Source organism: Plecotus auritus, assembly GCF_963455305.1.
Source record: "Plecotus auritus genome assembly, chromosome: 11".
NCBI lineage: Eukaryota > Metazoa > Chordata > Mammalia > Chiroptera > Vespertilionidae > Plecotus > Plecotus auritus.
Window position 1 is genome coordinate 11,658,998 of NC_137777.1, and position 21,478 is coordinate 11,680,475.

Here is a 21,478-nt window from a genome sequence, read left to right on the forward strand (position 1 = left end):
ACCACAGACCCCTTTGATCCAACGCTAGGTTTAGGGATGAAAGAAGCAGTAATCTGTGTTGCTAACTGATACTTCCATACATAGCAGATTCTCTCTCACTTCCAAAGTGGGAACTGGTCTCCAGGGAGACAGGTGGTGTTTCAGCCTTGTCAATATCCAAGAAAACAAGTCAGATACTCACTCATTCCTGCTTATGCCTTAAGGCTCCCCACTCCAGCCTGCTATGCCATTCTTTTTTTTTTTTTTTTTTTTAATATATTTTATTGATTTTTTTACAGAGAGGAAGAGAGAGGGATAGAGAGTTAGAAACATCGATGAGAGAGAAACATCGATCAGCTGCCTCCTGCACACCCCACACTGGGGATGTGCCCGCAACCAAGGTACATGCCCTTGACCAGAATCAAACCTGGGACCCTTCAGTCCACAGGTCGACACTCTATCCACTGAGCCAAACCGGTTTCGGCCCTGCTATGCCATTCTTAATAAGTAACCTCATCAATCTGATTCCACAAACACTACAAGGCTGTAAACTCCAGGTTAAACCTACAGCAGCCCAGGCCTTACCACAGCACAGCCCAAGGCAATATCTACCAAGTAGAAGGCCTGGTCCCTGCCCTCGGGAGCAAACGGTCCAGGTTCAGGATCACATATAAACATTTGCATCTTCTTTGAAAGACTATTGTTTTCCCAAATTTTTGACTCGCTATAGTTTTCCTCTGATCACTTCCATCCTGTCTTTCCAAGGTGGGACGATGCTTGTTTAGAAATGATTTCACCTGGGACCATGGTGCCATCAGCCAGCCTGTCCTCAAGGGGACCCCCTGGCCATGGAGCCAGCTGTCCATGTTGATGGGGCACCCAGGAAGAGCAGTGCCCCAGCTAGGAGGGTACCCCACCCTGGGCTGGCGTGGAAACCCAGCCACCACCTTGCAGCGCTCTCCTCTCAACCCCGTATCTCCAGAGCCAACCAGTTGGCAGCTGGCCCGAAGAGAAGATGTCCCCTCTTCCAGGTGTCCTTCTACCTGAGTGAGAGGGGGAGGAGCCCCAACAGTTCACATGGGCCATCACCAGTTCCCTAGAGAAAAAGTGCAAGTGAGGTGACCTCCCAATTTCACATTTCCCCGCCCTCATTCAGTACAGGGTTTATTTCAGGCTATGAGTCTGCGAGCCAGCTTGTCGCCTCTATGGTTTCCTTATACTCTGATGGTCTCATTTCAGTCTGCCCTCTCGGAAGCAAAACACAACAAAAAGTTCTGCTGTTTACAAGGAACAAATGAATGCTTCTGTCAAAAGTCTACATGTGAGGCTATTCGTGAGTGTGAGACCTGGGTCAAACAACACCCCTCCCTCCCCCACCAAACCCTTACTCCACAATAGACTCCAGAAAGACTGAGCATTGAACCCAGTAGAGCTGCTAAGGTGCACTTAGCTTAAACAGTTATACATTCCAACTAACTCTTGAACGCGCAGATACTTCACACCCTAATTCTTGTCCGCTTGCTTGAGTGCCCGCATGAGAACTAAAAACCTTAACCACACGCTTCTGAATAAGATTCTCTGTACACTAAGCTGGGAGCAGGCCCTCTGGCAGAAAAAGGCAACGTTGGGTGTTTCCCCTGCAGCCTTTATTATTGTTAATTTGCATTCACTCCACAGGTAATCAGGAAAGGAAGGCGTGGTTTTTCTGACTTGATATTTCAAGACATTGAGCTCCCTTGTGCTTGGGCTTCTTCCTGGCAGACCTGACGATCATTTTACAAGGCTGAACAACTCACTGACCTGTTTGACTTGGCCCCAGGCGTGCTTCACACAATTTCCGATTCTGAAGAATTGGGATAGAACTCCCTGGGGGAAGACACCCCATTTTAATTGGCATACACCAGTCCCTAGAATCAGTTACTACATCACAATTCCTTACCATTTGGAAGGATTTCAGAGTTGCTATTGTTTTCCTGGTAAACGATTGGATCGTACGGGTTGTCTTGGAATAAGGCAACACGTTTTAAATGTAAGTTTCCATAAACTGTAACTCACTTCCTCAGCTCCTAGGGGATTTTTCACTGGCCCAGATTCAGGAAGAATTTTCATCAGTGGGATCCAAGACTTTGGAGACCAAACATTTCCTGAAGACTTTCCTCCGCTTTCTGACCTCTACCTACCTCCTCCCTAAGAAATACAAAGAAACCATTTCTCATCAGTGCAGGCAGCCAAGCGTGCCAAGTCGACCTAAGGTGCAGGGTAAGGGAACATGAATCCAAGATTCTTTCCTGGCATTGTGGTACCTGAGGGCTTGAGTGTGTTAACCTCTTGCTTTGCGGCTGCAATTTTAATTACCCTCCTCTGCAGCTTCTCTGAAGAACTGATTTTGTACATGGTGCCTTTTCATATTCCAGAAAGCAACTATCATCAAATAGGAGTGATGGTTAGGAGTAACAGCAGCCAAGAACACTTAAATGATCAGACTCTGGCACATGCAGAGGTTTTGAAACTCATTAACTCAGTTCTGCTGCCTCTTCCCCCATAGCTTGTCAAAACCTGAACTGGGTGCGTGGGGTTATTGGTTTGGGGATAGAATTTTGGAGCCGGTATTAGGAGATGTTCTGGCCTGTTGTGTGGAGCCCAGTCACCCCATCTGGCCAGGAGCAGGGAGAGCTGGTAGAGTGACATACCAGGCCCTTTCCCTGCCACTGACCAATCCTCTGGTCTGCTTCTGCCCCCCCCTCCCCCGCCCAAGTTCTGTGGGGACCTCCAAGGTCATGTTCTCCACTTTACAAAACTGCAAATATCTTCGCCCATAATTTCAAAGTCTTGTCTGAACTAGACTTTTTCTGCTCCTTTAAGGTAGGACTTTGTTTCCTCTCCATCCGGGCACCCTTCCTCCCCTCATTCCTGGGCCTGGTCCCTGGCCAGTGGACGCTCTGTTAATGGGACTGCGCGCTGGTGGGGTGCTCTAGGCACTGCTAAGACACTCCTGGCACTTGCCACTAATTATCCCAATTCTCATCACTTTTTATTCCTTGTCTTCGTCAGTGGATGCCTCTTGTCAATCATGACCCCAAGTTCAGGATACAGGACCCCCGCCGGCCCTCCCGTCTCCCTGGAGATGCTCTCCTGCCTTCCACACCCCTCACCAAGCCACCTAAGCTCCCCGCAGCGCTGAGCCTGCGGCTACGGACCCCTGGAGTCACATTCCCGCCTGGGCTTGCAGACGGGCCGAGCGGAGCCAGGTGGCAGCAGGCAAGGCGCACGGCCAGGGTGCCCGGCTCCGGGGCTGTCTGCAGGGTGGGGCCGTCCGCGCGGCCGCTCCCTCTCCACGCCTTCCCCATCCCCAAAGAGGACACCCCTTCTTCCGCCGCCGCGGCGCCGCCTCCCCCCCCCGCCCGCCCGCGCTGGCCGGGAGCCCTCCAGGCAGCCAGCGAGCGAGCGTGGGGAGCGCTTGGGGATGGGACTTGGAGGCGGCGCCCACGAAAAAGACAGCGGCAGCGGCGCGGGCTTCTCGCGCGGCTCCCACGAGCGGTCCCCGAGGCCAGCGCGGCTCCCGACCCGGCGAGGGGGCCCACGAGGAAGACCCAGGTGGCCGCGTCCCTGTCGCTTCCCGGGCGCCGGCGGCTACAGGTGAGCAGGGCGCGCTTCCCCGGGTTCCGCACGGCCCCGCTGACCCGGGGCGCAGACAGACGGACCCACCGACTGACAGGCAGACAGGAAGGCAGAGCTGGGGCTCACTGACGTCCGCGGGCGGGAGCCGCACCACCCCCCTCCACCCCCCTCCACCCCCGGACCCTGCGGCTCCGCGCACCCCGAGCGCCAGGCGCCCTTTCCCGCCCCTGGGCCCATCGCTAGACCCTCCGGGCCGAGCGCGACAGGCAGGGCCGCGCTGCGCAGACCCCTCGCCGGGGGCAGCCAGGCCACCCCGGCCGGGCGAGCTGGGCGCGTTCCTGCGCGTGGCGCACAGCGCAGCGGCCACTCGCCGTGCCCCGTGGGGGCGCTGTGTCCCGCCGCGGGGGCACCCGACCTGGTCTCCAGGCGCCGAGGCAAGGGAGACTTGTGGAGCCGGCCCGCCGGATTGAGTGATCCGCTCCCCGCCTTCGGTCGGCTGTATTTGAGTGCCCGCGGCAGCTGGAGCGCCAGCTTCCCTGCACTGTGGAGACAGGAGAGAGAGGGAGGGCATTGTATGGTAGTTTGCTAGAAACCCCAGGATAGTTTGGAAGGGGCCAGAAAAATGGAGACTCTCTGGCGAAGGTCTCCAGGACTGGAAGCACGGGAAGCTGGCTCCTCAGGAGCTCGTCCGCCCACCGGCACCCAGTTCCCAGTTGCCGTAAACTCGGCGCGAGGAGGCTCTGCGCCAGGTGCATTAACCGCCTTCCAGGTGCGGGGCAGCCAGGAGGCAGCCACGAAGCTGCACGGGGCTGTGGTCCGGAGCAGGGGCTCTGGGCTTGGCCTGCCCAGGTGTCCTGGGTTAGTGACTTTGAAGTTACCCAACTCCTCCGTCCTCAGTTTCCTCATCTGTTTAATGGGATAGTACCCACAGGGCTGTGAGGATTATCCAAGTCCTCAGAACAGTTCCAGGTACACCCTAAGGTGAGGGGGTGAGCTCCATCACCTGTCTTTCCAGAAAAAGCCAGAAGTTCCTGGGAGCAGTCACCTCTCTCCAAGCTCGGGAGGACGGCCTCCCCATGCATCCATGCAGGCTGCAGATAAACCGCATGTGTTTAACTGGAGTTTTCCAGGAGGAGTCCACGCCTGCACAGTCCCCCCTGCCTGCTTTCAAAGTGACGGCATCCTAAAACCCTGTCCAGATACCAAGATGGGTTTATGGTTTGGGAAGTTTCCTCTCAGCCCCTGACGCTTGGTGCCTTAGACTCACTCCCCCACGGAGAAAGCAGAGGCTCTTCGCCTTCTATTTCCCTATTTGTTTATTCAGGGGTCCTCGAACTTTTTAAACAGGGGGCCAGTTCACTGTCTCTCAGACCGTTGGAGGGCCAGATTATAGTTTAAAAAAACACCTATGAACAAATTCTTATGTGCACTGCGGGCCCGGGACAAGTCTGCTGCTAAGCAGGACAGGCAGCGGCACCAGGCAGGCCAGATACATGTCCTCGGCGGGCCGCATGTGGCCCGCGGGCCGTAGTTTGAGGACCCCTGGATGGTGATTTGTGCCAGTAGAATTTGATCCCTGGCCCCCAGTTTGCCAGGCTGCAAGGTTCTTTGCTTCCCGAGTCCACGGCCAGGCAAACTGGAGCCACTGGGGCCTGGGCTCACTCGCTGGAGGTGCCAGCGTGGAGTCCACCTCCCAGGTCGCCCAGATGGGGGTCGAGCCTGCAGCTCTTACATCTCTGTCAGCAAGAGGTAGTTGCAATGAGGCCCAAGATTTAAAGAAAAGGAGATAGATGATTGCCCCTTGAAAGATAGAGAAGGAATAAGAAAGTTGTTGAAAGTTCTAGAGAGAAGTCCCACTGTTTGCTTAGAAACAGCTCTGACTGGTGCTTAAGAGAAGGCAGAGGGTGAGGCCTGGGTGGGGATGGGGAAAGGGTCAGGCCTCAGGACAAGCAGGCCGAAGAGAGTGTGGTGGGTGCAAACGCTGGCCTTTGCAAGGAGTTGGGTGTGAAGCGGGGTGGCAGCGAGAGAGGACAGGAGAGGACCCCAGGGTGAGAGTTGAGTTTAAGAGCAGTCAGTGAACAACATAAACTGATGAGCAAAAACAGAAGCAGAGTCAGAGAAGCATGGAATACAGTCAGTGGTCCCCAACCTTTCGGACCTCACGGACCACCGGTTGGCGACCGCTGGAATAGACTGTCCAACCTATGAGGGAAGGCAGGGGGTGAGGGGGTAAGAGATCAGCCAAAGGACTTGTATGCATGCATATGAGCATAAGCAATGGACATAGACGGGGTGGGGATGTGGGGGTGTGGGGGATGGGGGTGGGGGAGTGGTGATGGCCTGAGGGCATGTGCTGGGGGTTGGGGCAGCCGGAGAAAGGTCAATGGGGGGAAAAAGACTTATGTAATACATTAAACAATTAAAAACTTAAAAAAAAAAAAAGGAGCAGTCAAGTGGGTGAGTGCCCTAGTGCTTTCCTGGACCTTGGTCTGCAGCACATGCCCGGTTGAGAGAGCCCTCCCCTGGGACTCCCCATTCTTAGGGAAGCTCAGGAGCCCCCGCTGCCCATGGGAGTAACTGGGGAGGCTCAGGGGAACAGGAGGGCTGAGGTGCCAAGTTGGGAGTGGACCATGGCATCACTGTTGCTGGTAAACAGGCCAGGGAAGTACAGGGACCAGTTTCCCTTGGAGCTACGGCCATGAGGTGACTTTGAACCTTGCTGTGTGACTCAGCAGACAGCCACCACTGCCTTACTCAGCAGGGCCCCGAAGGGGACTTGGAGGGAACGGCAGGGCTGGGCTCCATCCCAGAGGCCTCCGCTGTTGTCGTCGGTAGTAAGTGGGAATGATGGCGACAGTGATGAGAGGTAGTGGGGGTACAACCCAGAGCACGTTGATCTTGGCACCTGAAGGACCTGGGTTCCAGTCTCGGTCCTGCCAGTCACCACCTGTAAGGATTTTGAAAAGTTGCTTAAAGTCTCTGTGCCTCAGTTTTCTTATCTGTAAATGGGGAATAGGATTGTTGGAAGAATTAAGTTATTTAACACACTAATTTAACTGAAATACACACGAGAAATACGTAGTGCCTGGCCGAGAGTTAAGTGCTCAATATTTATTAGCTATACATGTTATTATTATCTGAGCCTCGGTTATGTAATCCATCAAATGGGCATGATAGTATCTGTGTCCTAGGATTGTTGTAAGGGTTACATGAGGTAATATGAATTAATTCACCAGTGTGTAATAATGCTCAGAGTGAGTTGGTTGAAACTGAAAATTCTACCAGAATATCTGCATGTAAAGTCAGTGGCAGAGCAAGCATTTTTGGAAAGTTCTAAGAATATTGTCAGAGAAACCTTTATCTCCCATTGGAGAGTGTGGCTCACTCCCCATTGGAATCCCCCATTGCTATTTTAGGTTATTGCATCAGTTTCCTATGGCTGCTGTAAGAAATTACCATAAACTTTGTGCTTAAGAACAACACAAATTTATTCTCCTGCAGTTCTGGAGGTCAGAAGTCTGAAATGGGTCTCCCTGAGCTAAAAGCAAGGTGTTGGCAAGGTTATGTTCCTTCTGGAGGTTCTGGGGGGGAAGTCTGTTCCCTTACTGTTCGGCTTCTAAACACTGCCTATGCTTCTTGGTTCCTAGTCTCTTCCCCATCTTCGAAAGACAGCAACTTCCACTCTCCCTGTCTTCCTCTCCCGTTCCCCCTCCTTCCCACCTCCCCATCTTTCTCTTTCTTCCCCTCTCTCCTCTCCCTTGCCCCTTCATCTCCCTCTTGTAAAGACCTTGTGATTATATTGGCCTACTTGGATAATCCAGACTAATTTCTCATCTCAAGATCTTCAGTTTAATCATTGCTGCCAAGTCCCTTTTGTCACATAAGGTAACATGTTCACCTACCCATGATCTCAATTGTCATAACTCAATCCAACCAGCAAAGAGTAAGGGACATTGTGTGGAGCTACTGGGCTGGAATTGAGGGTTATTGGGTGTGTGTGTGTGTGTGTGTTGGCGGTGTGGATAGGGGCCAAGTTTTGAGGTTAGCATTGTAACGCAGGGCCAGATTATGGGGCTTTGACTGATAAGCTAAGGAATCTAGATTTTTATCTTAATGGTATGTGGAAGTCACGGACAGTTTTTGAGTAGGAGCGTGAGAAGCATGATATTGTGTTGGGAAGACTGAATTCAGTGCTAGTGCCAGATGGATTCCATAGGAGAGACTTAGAAACAGTTTATTAATTAGGATTGTGTTCAATATCAAGTTACAGAAAAAAATGCGACAGTGGCTTCAAGAAGGAAGCTTATTTCTGTTTTGTGTTCTAGAAGTCTGAAGGCAGTGTGTCCAAAGGGAGCGTGGGGTCAGGGACCCACACCCCCGTGCCTCATTGTTCTCACCATGCAGCATGCCTTCCACTTCCCTGGTGCCTCGTGGTTCAGAATGACTGCTGGGTCTCCAGCCAGGATGTCCTCCTTCCAGCCAGCAGGGAGGAAAAAGCAAGGATGCACCTGTCCTAGGAGATAGTCACTGGCGTCGCCAACATCCAGGCAAATAGAGGAACACTCGGGCTTGGTCTTGGCAGTTGTCTGGTGCTGAATTAGAGCCAGTTTGCTGAAACATTTACTGATCTTTTTTTTTTTTTTTTATCAATAAATGTGTTAATTCAACTTTTATCTATTTTTTAAAAATTTATTTATAAAATTCAGCACCCAGCCTGTGAGGAATACAGACATGACCAGGTGCAGTCCCAAGAAATGGCTCACAGTCTAGGCCAGCCGTGGGCAAACTACGGCCCGCAGGCCGGATCCGGCTGTTCTATCCGGTTCTCTTGCTCTCCCCTCCGCTCCTTTACTTTGAATTTATATTAGTTCACACAAACACTCCATCCATGCTTTTGTTCCGGCCCTCCGGTCCAGTTTAAGAACCCATTGTGGCCCTCGAGTCAAAAAGTTTGCCCACCCCTGGTCTAGGCAGGGAGACAGATATGGCAGCAAGAAAAAGAAACCAAGTGTTAGAGCAGATAAGAAACCCATTGACAGGGGTGTGTGGGAAGTCAGTCCTCTTTGAGAAAATTGGGAAACATTTTAGAGAGTGGGTAACAGGAGTTGAGCCTGAGGAATGAAGACAATTTTGATTAATGTAGAATGTGGACCTTCCAGGCCAAAAGACCAGCATGATGGAGGCACCCAGCTATAACGAGAATCTGAGTTCTTCAGGCACTGTGTGTGTGTGTGTGTGTGTGTGTGTGTGTGTGTGTGTCGGCGGGGAGGCGGGTCAGAGGTGGATGTGGGACTGCCACGGTTGGAGGGGTGGTTGGTGGCCAGTCCTGGAGGTCTTTGAACATGAGCGTTATGCAGTAGGGACCTAGGTGGATCCCGAACAGAGAAGAGACAGGACCAGTGAAGGACCCAAGTCAGAAGAGCAGTTCTGAAGCTCCTGGAAGAGTCGGGGGAGAAATGGAGAGATGGAGCATTGCTGCCGTGATGGGAACAGTCCAGAGGGCTGGACAGGCACCAGGCAGAGGCGTGACAGCCAGGGTTTGTCCACGCGTGAATGCGATGGTGATGTGAGGAAGGTAGGGCAACGGGCTCTGAGTTCCCAGTCTGGTGGCTGAGCAGCTGAGGTTATCTTCACAGTGAAAGGGCCTGAGAGGAAGATGCCTTTGTCACCTCACCAGCTCTGAGGCTCGGAGACTGGCTTTCTGCCCATGAATCTTAGTGTTCCATCCATTAATCTGCGAACTTGTCAACCTCACAGAATGATTGTAGGGAACAATCAAGATGAAAATATACAAAACGCCCAGATCATTGCCTGGCCCGTAGCAGGCACTTAGAAATATTAGTATCCTCTGTCCCTTCTCTTCCTGCCCGGAGGCAGCGTTTACCACCTCGGAGGATGCCCTGCCCTCTTTCTTCAGGATAGCAGGGTCGGACCGCATCTGATTTTAAGGCTCACTAATTAAAGCCCAGAGAGTTGAATCACTTAGCTGAGGTCACACATTGTGTTGAAACAGAGCCAGGCCTCTCCTCTTAAAGCCCACAGCACATAGGGTTGGTTCTGGGGGGAATCTCCCTGCCTGTCAGTTTACGTGGAACAGTGATGCTTGGAAGCACCCGCAGCTAAGAGGGTCAGAACAATCTCCTTCTCTCTCTTCCCGTACCCCCGTGGTAAAGCTAAACCACAAGACTCATTGTCACAGGGAGAAGAGGAGAATGGCTAAAACAAAAGTCAAAGCTGTTGTATTTTACAAAAATATTCTCTCCAGGCTCCCAAACGCTTTGTATGGGATCTGTTCAGATTGAATTAACCTCTATTTCTCAGCCCAGCAATTCTCCTATGCTCATAGAGGAGAAGAACTGTTTTTTGAACATCATTCTGTTTTCCAGTTAGAATTGGCTCCTGTTCTACAAATGCTACCAGCTTTAAATGCCAAACTGAGAAACAACTATTAATATCTGCTATATGCACTGGCATGCACTGACTTATTTTTTCTTGTTTCACTGCAATTGCATTTTAAAAAATATGGTGGTTTTAAAAATATATATATTTTTATTGATTTCAGAGAGGAAGGGAGAGGAAGAGAGAGCTAGAAACATCAATGATGAGAATCATTGATCGGCTGCCTCCTGCACGCCCCCTACTGGGGATCGAGCCTGCAACCTAGGCATGTGCCCTTGACCAGAATCAAACCCACAACCCTTCAGTCCGCAGGCCAACGCCCTATCCACTGAGCCAAGCCGGCTAGGGCAATATGGTGGTTTTTTTAAGTTTGTTTTTTTTTTTTTAAAAATTGATTTCAGAGAGAGGAAGGGAAGGAGAGATAAAAACATCAATGATGAGAGCGAATCATTGATCATCTGCTTCCTGCTTGCCCCCTACTGGTGATCGAGCCCACAAGCTGGGCATGTGCCCTGACCCAGAATCAGACTGTGACCTCCTGGTTCATAGGTCGATGCTCAACTGAGCTACACCAACCAGGTGCATCGCTTTCTTTCTTTCTTTCTTTCTTTCTTTCTTTCTTTCTTTCTTTCTTTCTTTCTTATTTATGTTTTTGAGAGAGAGAGAGAGAGAGAAACATTGATGTGAAAGCACTGACAAGGAATCGAACTGCCACCTTTCGATGCATGGGAGGACACGTAACCAACTGAGCCAAACTGGCCAGGGCTGGCATTGCATTTAAAAAGAAATCTTGTCTGATATTAATATTGCCATATTGGTTCTATGTTATCATGTATACAGTATCCTTGTCCCCACTCCTTTAGTTCCTTTTAGATACCTTTTTTGGAATATAACTTATATACAGTAAAATTCATCACTTTTTATTTATTTATTATTTTTTAAATCTTTTATTATTGAGATTATTACAGATGTCCCTCTTTTTAACTCCCATTGTACCCCTCCACCTGGTTCCCGCCCCGCCCCAGGCCTTTGCCACCCTATTGTCTGTGTCCATAGGTAATGCACATATGCATATAAGATCTTTGTTTAATCTCTTCTTGCCCCACCAGCCCCCTTCCCTCTGAGAATTGTCAGTCTGTTCCATCTCCATGACTCTGATTCTATTTTATTCACCATTTTATTCTGTTCATTAGATTTCTTATTTGTTTATTTTGATTTTTAGATTCAATTGTTGATAGGTATGTATTTGTTGCCATTTTGTTGTTCATAATTTGAACTTTTTCTTTTTCTTCTTCTTCCTCTTCTTCTTAAAGAATACCCTTCAACTTTTCATATAATACTGGTTTGGTAGTGATGAACTCCTTTAGCTTTTTCTTGTCTGTGAAGCTCTTTATCTGACCTTCAATTCTAAATGATAGCTTTGCTGAGTAGAGTAACCTTGGTTGTAGGTCCTTGTTATTCATCTCTGAATATTTCTTGCCACTCCCATCTGGCCTGCATAGTTTTTGTTGAGAAATCAGCTGACAGTCGTATGGGCATTCCCCCGTAGGTAACTAACTGCTTTTCTCCTGCTGCTTTTAAGATTTTCTCTTTGTCTTTAGCCCTTGGCATTTTAATTATGATGTGTCTTGGTGTGGTCCTCTTTGGGTTCCTCTTGTTTGGGACTCTCTATGCTTCCTGGACTTGTAAGTCTATTTCTTTCACCAGGTAGTAGAAGTTTTTTGTCATTATTTCTTCAAATGGGTTTTCAATATTTTGCTCTCTCTCTTCTTCTGGCAGCCCCATAATTCGGATGTTGTACACTTGAAGTTGTCCCAGAGGCTTCTTACACTATCTTCATATTTATGGGTTCTTTTTTCTTTTTGCTCTTCTGGTTGGGTGTTTTTTGCTTCCTCATATTTCAAATCATTGATTTGATTCTCAGAATCCTCTAGTCTACTGTCGAATCCCTATATATTATTATTTATTTCAGTCAGTGTATGCTTAATTTCTGACTGGTCCTTTTCCATTTTTTTGGAGGTTTTTAGAAGATTCTTGAATAACCTCATAACTGTGATTTTGAACTCTATATCCAATAGTTTGCTTTTTTCCATTTCTTTCATTTGTGACATTTTTCTTTGTCTCTGAATTTTGGCTGTTTCTCTGTGTTTGTTTCTATGTATTGGGTAGAGCTGGGGGTCCGGTATGGGGCTGGGATCCCTTGCTTCTGTGGGTGGCCTCTGCAGAGACGATCTCCCTCCCGATTAAAAAAGCGGCCCACACCTCAGCACCTCCTACCAGTCTCAGTGTGCTTCTTCTTTACTTCTCTAGTTGTAGGACTTCCATTCAGCCAGCTTTCCAGCGGTTCTGGGTGATGGTTGTTCTGTATTTTAGTTGTAATTTTGATGTGGTTGTGGGAGGCAGTGAGTACAGGCATTTACCTACCTGCCATCTTCCTTTTTTCCTCAGGTTAGAATTCTTTATATACATGAGAGCTTTTTACTCAACATCTGGTTTGACCCTATTCTTCTCTTGTCCCTTAGCTTCTTTGCTTGTTTCTACACCTCCCCCTGCCCCCTATGTGTGCCATGCACTATTCCGCATGCTGTAGTTACATGTATTAACTCATTCAGTTAACTAATATTATCTCATATTCCCCTAAGGCTTGGGAAGGTTAAGTAGCTCACCCAAGGTCACACAGGACAGAGCCAAGATTCAAAGTCAGGTAGTCTGGTGCCAGGGGCTGAGCCCTTTACCACTGCACCATGCTCCCTCTTAGTAGATGTGTGTGAGGCGAAGAGGCTGGCCCTGTGATGCTGCCTTATGTGAATTCCTGGGAAAATGTACATATATTAATTTGTGCCATTCACTATTATTAGACCGAAAGAATATTGTTACTTGGAATCTTCAGATGTGGTTTTTCCTTTTTCAAATCCAAGATTTAGAATGTGACTATGAATAATTGATAATAAACTTAATTATGAAGAAACTTCAGGATAGATTTTTTTTTTCCCTTAAATTTTTCCGTTCAGTCTTATAGTGACCAAAGTGAGGAAAAATTCCAGCTATGCGTTCCCTGCTCAGAGTACCTACCAGTGGGGGTTGGTTGCCTGCGTTCTTAAGGATCACACACACACATGGTGTTTTAAGTACACGTGGCATGTGTGAAACATGGGAAGACGGGGAGGCAGTCTGCTGCACCCAGAGTTCCGGGAGACCCGGACATCTCACCCTGCCCCCTTCTCCTGTTGTGTTTGTAACAGCTGCACCCCTCTTCCAATTCTTGAAGATGGAAAAGATGCTGGTGGGCTGCTTTCTGCTGCTGCTCGGGCAGATCCTCCTCCTCCCTGCTGAGGCCAGGCAGCGGCCACGCTCCAGGTCCATCTCCAGAGGCAGACACTCGCGGACCCACCCCCAGACGGCTCTGCTGGGTGAGTGATGGGGCACCACCTGCAGAAGCAGGCTAGAATGGGTGGGTAAGGTACCCAAGTACCAGCCGCCCCTCTGTCTTCGCCGGTCAAAATCACGAGCACTTTAACGATGAGCCCGTCCGTGCAGCTGCGGGAGCTGCCCTGCCCCTGGACCCGGCTGGGTGTGCTGGGGGCGAGCGGATCTTCCTGGCCATGAGCGCATCCTGAGTTGTACGTGGGTTTTCAAAATGATATGACGTCTTTTCTAGTTCAAAGCCTTCCATTTGATCGGAAGCTCATGATTTTTCTCTAAGATGCAAGGGCAAGATTTTCCCTCTGTAAAGGTCCTTGTTGGACTTCTTTGAATAAGGGTGTTAGGAGAATTTTTTTATGGTATTTGTGCAGCTAATCTGTGTTACTAATGCTCCGCTGCTTGGCAGCATGGGGACCACGCAGGGGGCGTGTGGAAGACGGGAGCGGGCACAGAGAGAGGTGGGGACGTCATGAGCCGAGTGGAACAGGAAAAGGTCAGGGGCCTTGATTCCGACCCAGTGAACATGTTTTCTTCAGGTGCGTTTTTTCTTTCTCTGAGAGAAAGGAAAGGTCGTGAAAATACACAGAATACAGATGAATCGGACCCGGTTGCAAATATGGGCTCTGGTGAGCCTAGGATGTGGGGGTAATGGGAAGGTTGGCCAGTGGAAGAGAGTGGGTTTTAGCGTAGACCTGGGTTCAAGTGCTGGCAGATAATGTACACTTAGGTAGTGTGATCTCTTTCAAGTTCATTTTCCTCATCCATAACATGGGCATGTTAATGCTGTCCTTGGGATATTTTTGTGAGGAGAATACAGGGGTGGGCAAAAGTAGGTTTACAGTTGTAATATAATACAATAATAAATAATAAAACAAAAACAAACTCAGTATTTCATGTACTTATAGCTGTAAACCTGCTTTGATCACCCCTATCTCTGTAAATTGTAGGTATGCAATGAATAATAGGTTTGCCAGGACTATCATTCCGGGAAGTCGTTTTCTGAAACTGTTTTACATTTACATGCTCTTGACCAGCCGCTGGGAGAACCGCCTGGTTGCCTGGTAGCCTCTGTGTCCAAAATTACAATCAGATACCGGAGGGACCCAGAGGGCCCTGTTTCAAGAGGTCAGACTCTTTACTGATGTTCACCTAAACCAGTGGTCAGCAAACTCATTAGTCAACAGAGCGGCAAACTGCGGCTCGCGAGCCACATGTGGCTCGCGAGCCGCAGTTTGCCGACCACTGACCTAAACTGTGACCCCATGGTACTGGGCCTTCGTGTCCTTAGTCTCCTGCAAATCCCTGTTTCCATGCTGATGTACACAGGAGACTTCGGCAACTGCGAAAAGGACTGGGGAATGCTTAGTATGTTGATTAAAGAGTTTTTAAAAACAAATTTCAAGGTGATAAACATATAAAACACATAGAGAACTGGAAATGCCTGACTCCTAGGTCACCAGCAGTGGATGCACAGTCACACAGTCCGATTTCTTTCTTTTTTTGTAAATTTATCTTTATTGTTGAAAGTATTACAGATGTCCCCCTTTCCTCCCCCCATTGACTCCCTCCCCTGCTTCCCCCCAGGCCTTCACCACACTGTTATCTGTGTCCATGGGCCATGCATACTTGCATATAAGTTCTTTGGTTAATCTCTTCCCCCGCTTCCCTCTGAGATTCATTAGTCTATTCCATGCTTCCATGTCTCTGGATCTATCTTGTTCATGAGTTTATTTTGTTCATTAGATTCCACATATGAGTGAGATCACATGATACTTGTCTTTCTCTGACTGGCTTATTTCGCTTAGCATAATACTCTCCAGGTCTCGCCATACTATCTCAAAGGGTAAGAGGTTCTTCTTTTTTTACAGCTGCATAGTATTCCCTGGTGTAAATGTACCACAGCTTTTCTGAATCTGGTTTCTGATGGGGCTGCTTTCAAAATGAGCCAACACACATTTACCAGAAAAGCATATTCCTTCCCTTGGCTCAAAGTCAATCCATCCATCCATCAATCAATCAATCAATCAATCAATCTCTGTCATACACACACACACACACACACACACACACACACACACACACACACAGTCACACCCCAGGACCTTCCCCCGTTGGTAGCATTCGCTGCCGTCTTTGGCCCTAAGCTCAGGCCCTGAAGTGGAAGCCCCTGACGTCTGAGGGAAGAGCTAGAAGCTGTTTTGCCAAAGGCTTGAACCCCACATCCGGTATTGCCTCCTGCTTCTTATTTTGTCAGAGAATGTTTTGAGGACCAATAGGATGGAACATGGCACATCTCCCTGCCCCAGGGAGAAGGGCGAGGGCTCGACTTATGAGCCTGGTTGAGTAAGTGAGAACCAGGAGACTGGACGGCAGACACCACAACCTGGGCCTGCATTCTCCAGAGCGCTCCGCTTTTGGTATCGCTGTGACAGGGCACAGGGCATGGAGATGGAGACACCATACTTGTTGTAGTCCGGAGTTTGAACAACCTTCTCTTCATTCTTAGAAGACAGTATCTTGTGCTTTATGGGTGTGTGTGCTTTTCTTGGCCTTCGTTTCCTGTTCAGAACATTGCTTAGGCCACGTGGCACTTTTTGTGTGGCTGTATGTATGATGTCCAGCAGCATAACGCATTTCACTGGTTACTTCATTGCGAGGGTGTCTCTGACAGTTTAACAGAGTAGAAGCAGAGTTGCATCTTAGGTTAATTTTTGTTTGAATTTTTGGATTTTAATTTTTACGAGAGGCCATAGGCCTTCCTTCCCCTGGATGCCGGCACCAGTTTCCCTCCGGCACCAGGACCCAGGCCTTCGCTCCCGCTGCAGTGGAGAAGCCAAGCCTCTTCAGTCTTCAGTCTTCAGTTCTCAGTCTTCGCTTTGTGCCTGTGTATGCAAATTAACCCACCATCTTTGTTGGGTTAATTTGCATACTCCTGATTGGCTGGTGGGCATTGCGGAGGTAAGGTCAATTTACATCTTTCTCTTTTATTAGTGTAGAAGTTTCTATTTTTATTTATTTATTTATTTATTTTTTAAAATATATTTTATTGATATTTTACAGAGGGGAAGGGAGAGGGATAGAGAGCTAGAAACATCGATCAGCTGCCTCCTGCATACCCCCCACTGGGAATGTGCCCGCAACCAAGGTACATGCCCTTGACCGGAATCGAACCCGGGACCCTTGAGTCCGCAGGCCGACGCTCTATCCACTGAGCCAAACCGGTTTCGGCGAAGTTTCTATTTTATATCACAATTCAGGTCGGAGTTCCTAGTAACAACCTGAGTTAATTAAGAAAATATAAGGCAGTTATATGCTCCTCCTATGAATGATTACAGGCTGCTTGAGGTGGGCCTGTGAGGCAGGTCCACGGGGGCTTATCTCTCACTTCATTCCATTGTCTGGACTTTCTTGGGTTTGAAGAACAACCCCCATCAGGAAGCGTACATGCAATGGGGGAGGCAGACATGTAAAAAAAATCGTGGATTTGGTGGACTCTGTGCACAACAGTAGAGGCGAGCTAAGTGACAGTCCACGCTGCCTGCTGAGGACTCAGTAAAAGGCAGTGGTTCTCAGATTTCTGGTCTCAGGACTCTTTTACACTAAAAAAACGATTGAGAATCCAAAAGAGCTTTTGTTTATGTGGGTTAGAATTCGATCTATCACGATTTACTGGATCAGAAAGAGACATAGAGAACTTCAAAAACTAGTAATTAATGTAAAAATACCAAGAATAAACTCATAACATAACCTATCACAGAAATAAGATATTTGTATAAGAGACAGCACTTTCTAAATCTAAAAAATCAGTGAAAAGAATAGCACTGTTCTACACTTTTACACATCTGTTTCATGCCTGGCTTAATGGGAGACAGCTGGGTTCTCATTTCTCATCCATTCAATCTGTTATGAAATGTTGTTTTGGTTGGACTACATGAAGAAAATATGACCCCACACAGATATGTAGTCAGAAGGAGGAGGAGCATTTTAATATGTTTTTCATATAATTGTGAGTATTCTTGTTTGATAGAAACTAAAATACGGCAAATGGTAGGTTGAAATGTGGAATCTAAAACATCATTAAACTTTTGCTACTTCTATACTCACTAGAGCATGAGAGTATAAAAGGCAAACATTAGTGCCATTGTAAAAATAGTTCTGACCTCATGGGCCCTCTGAAAGGCCTCAGGGACCCCGAGGGGTTCCCAAAGCACACTCTGAAATGGCAGGTGAAGGTTTTGACAGTGTGAGCCCCGAGGGTCCAGGGGGCAGGAGAGGAGTGAGGATGGAACGTGGGGGCGGGACCTGGCTAGCCATCAGGATGTCAAGCCTGCAAGGCGGGTGGTCGGAGCTGGAGTCAAGCCCAGAGGAGGCTGGCATCAGATCACGTAGGACCTAGTGTTCCCACAGAGTTCAGGCTTCATTCCGCAGGGGTGGGCGCAGGCAACAGTGTTGATCACTGCTTAATCCCTTTCCACCCATTGTGCCTTCCGATAGCCCGGCCTCCCTGGGCTCTGGCAAAGGCCAGGGAGAGCCAACACTTCAGGCCACCTGGAGAACGAACGAAGGAGCACACTCTCCAGCCCAAATCTTTCTAGGCAACCATGCTGGCAGGTGGAGTTGGAGCAGCAGGGTTCCTGCATCCAGAGCATTTGCTCACTGGCAACCTCAGATTCTTCCCCTCTGCCCCATCCCCCACCCCCATCCCCCATCCTTTACCAGTGGCACGTGTGCCCTCCCCAACTCCTCCCTCAGCCCCTCCAGGTGGCGCCGACTGGAAGTCATGCTGCTCCCACACCCCTCTAATGACTGCCTGCTTTGCTTGTGCACATTTTCTCTTTATTATATCACTGACACATGGGGGTGGGCCTATCACCAGGGCAACCAGTGAGGGCATATCAGCCTTTTCTTCTGACTCCTCACCCGAGGATATGTTTCTTTTGTTGATTTTAGAGAGAGAGAGGAAGGGAGAGAGAGAGAGAAACACTGAACCTGCAACCTAGGCATGTGCCCTGACAGGGAATTGAATCTGCAGACTTTTGGTGTACGGGACGACACTCCAACCACCTGAGCCACCAGTGGGCCAGGGCATATCCGCCATTAAAAATAATTTTTTTTTTTTATTGATTTCAGAGAGGAAGGGAGGGGGAGAGAGAGATAGGAACATCAATGATGAGAGAGAATCATTGATCAGCTGCCTCCTGCATGCCTCCTACTGGGGATTGAGCCCGCAACCCAGGCATGTGCCCTTGGCTGGAATGAATTGAACCAGGGAGCCTTTAGTCCGCAAGCCAGCACTCTATCCACAGAGCCAAACCAGCTAGGGCCATATCAGCCTTTTTGAAACCTTAACCTCCTTGCCCAAACTCCCACTGTATTCTAGACTCCCGTCAGTCCTGGAATGTACACAAACCGTCTTCCACACTTCCACCGGCTGGCTCTCCCTGTTTCGTCTGTCTTTTACGAGGTCTTATTGACATGTGTGTTCTTTTCTAAATTTACCAAGCTAGCTCATTTGATTTCTTCTAACTAACTTCGAAACCTTTTCCTTCCGATCCATAGTGCCCATGCAGAATTCGTGTTTGTGCAGTAAGAAAGCACTTGGTGACACTACGACAGTAGATTCAGGAAGTGGGAGGTGAGAAGAGGTCAATGGGGGGGGGGGGGGAAGGACATACATAATACTTTCAACAATAAAGATTAAAAAAAAGAGTGGAAGGTAGAGATTTAAAAGGCCACTGGCCCCATAGTGTGGTCAGGGGCTAATGGAAGCTGAACCCCCTGCACCCCACCTCCCCCTACACACGCTGGTAGGAAGAATCCAGAGGGGTTGGGGGTGGCAGTTAATCCAGAAGCCACAGGATTTAGTGAAATTCCTTCACAACAGTTAATGTGCTACTAAAAATAAAGCTAATGAAGACAGCCTGGAGCTCACAGTCTGCAGCCCCAGCTCTGCCACTTGGAAGTCACAGGACACGATGAGGCGCTTCTTGCCGTTCGTGCACCATCTCTCAGCAAGCCTGGCGTCCAAACATGAGTAAAAGCACAGAGAGTTTCAGAGGAGGAGGTGAAACCTCCCAATTAGTGAGGCGACGGAAGGAGTTGGCCGGCTGGAGGATTGAGTGTGAGAGTGTTCCGCTCTGTGTGGCCAGTGGCGGTGTGTGCCTGGGTTGGGAATTATTACCATTTTCAAGCATTGGCAGCTAGAGAATGAGCTTTTACTTTCTCAGATAGTCCCCTCGTTGGCGTTGGTTGGCGCCCTCAGTGAGGGAGGGAAGAGGGCAGACGCTAGAAGCCAGCAGAGCTTCTGGCTCCTGGAGAGATGCCCACTGAGGCCACCAGGCTGATTCCCTGAAGCCACGTTGTCAAGGTCAGAACATTCGCCTCCTTCCCTGAGCGTCCCCAGCCCCCTCTTCCTTCCACCTGGAATATTTGTCCTGGGCCAAGGCCTATGATGAGCCGGGACCAGGTCAAATGCCACCTCCTTGCTTTCAGGGACCCAAAGCAAGATCCTTCCATCCAGTGCCATTCGAGCTGATAGAGGAGGACTGAGCTCAGGAAAGCAGGGCAAGAAACTTGATTCGTTGATGGAGACATGGAGAAGGCACCTTCTCCCCACGGGGAAGGAGCCTTCTGTGCTTACAGGCTGTGGGGTGGTGAGTGCGTTCTTCCAGGCATGCGTAGCTACTCTTCGGTTGTACTCGGCCCTTTTTGGACGCAATGCCATCTTAGTTTTTGCTCTGGCCCCTTGGTCGTTGTGCTCAGCCCTTGTCATTTTGTGGTTGGAAATCCTTTTCAGTTCCTGTAAGCAAGTGTAGTTCATGACATAGTTTAGGTGTTGAGCAAAGCTAGGGGCTTTTGGATGACAGCCTGCTGGTGACACTTTCTCTTGCAGCCAGGCTGGACCCTCCCAGGATCAGCGCCCCGCACACGGTGGGTCTCTGCTGAAGCAGCCCTGCCTGCCTTGCATTCCAAGGCATAAGAGTGGCACGTGCCCAAGGGGGGATTCCTCTTTTGGTCACTTTTGCACTCACCTCATTTTTACTGCGAGACTGTAAACCCTGGAAGACGGGGGCCAAGTGCTTTACATTGATCAGTGCACCTGTGGAGGGCACTCTCATTTACTGCTTAGAAAGCTGAGCTCAGAGAGGCTGAGTGATTTGACAAAGTTGTCAAGGCTTCTGCAGACGATGTCCGCGGATGGTCACTGGTGCCAAACGACACCAACAGGAACCCCCAATTTGGCGGGCAGTGAAGAAGGAAACTTTATTCCATGCAAACAGCTCAATTGTGACACGGCTGTGAGAACAGCACGGCTGGAGGTGGCCCTTGTTAGGTCGCTGAAGGAGGAATGCACGAGGCCAGAGTGGTGAGAAATTACAAATTTATTCAATCATCTGCACAGCAGGTGGCTGAGCCTGGATGGTCCAGCACCCAGTGAGGGCAGTCAGCGGCTTTTAAAGGACTTTTGGTGGGGTTTTTTTCTGGGCAGAGACTTCTTTATGCATACCCGGAGGGGAGAGAATGGAATGTGGTCACCACAAGTGAAATGTGGTCTTCAGCAAAGGGAATGTCCATAGTGAAATGACCTGAAAAGCCAGTTCCCGGGGGGGGGGGGGGGGGGGGGAAGGGTATCAACTCAATTGCTCCATCAAACCTAACATTCCAGCCTTTTTGTTTTATGGAATAGGGACGAAGGTCATATCTTCTGTAATTGCTTCCTGCTGAAGTGGGACGTCGAGATCACAGGGGAATGGACTTCGATACTAGTGGGCTGGAAGAGGGGTGAAGCACCATGATTACCCTAAGAGACTGGTTGGTGAAGTCTCGGGAGTGATCCTGTTGAATGACTTGGGAGGTAAAAGCTGGTCCTGAGGCTGCCACAGCATCACTTGTCTGGTTTTGCTGCTTTTCTGGGCCTGGAGGTGAAATACGACTGAGACCTAGATGTTATTTTTAGGCGAGGGCGGGGGTGGGGGGAGAGTAGGGGGATCTCAGTTCAGTTGCTCCATCAAACCTAACAGCCCTGGGTGGAGGTGGCCCTGGGACCGGACCCCTTTGG

General features: G+C 49.2%; 1 protein-coding gene across 4 annotated transcripts in view; it reads left to right on the forward strand.

The window, feature by feature from the left end:
* Positions 1 to 3,401: 3,401 nt before the first annotated feature.
* Positions 3,402 to 21,478, forward strand: part of MATN2 (matrilin 2) — a gene marked incomplete at its 3' end in the record, with an annotated part of 124,469 nt that continues 106,392 nt past the window's right edge. The window contains exons 1-2 of one of the 4 annotated variants that reach the window (XM_080646582.1): positions 3,402 to 3,615; positions 13,239 to 13,406. In XM_080646582.1, coding sequence (XP_080502708.1) covers positions 13,265 to 13,406 — 142 coding nt within the window. In that variant the 5' untranslated portion in view covers positions 3,402 to 3,615; positions 13,239 to 13,264. The remainder of the gene's footprint in view (positions 3,616 to 13,238; positions 13,407 to 21,478) is intronic. The other 3 variants (XM_080646583.1, XM_080646585.1, XM_080646584.1) reach the window with 3 other exon arrangements.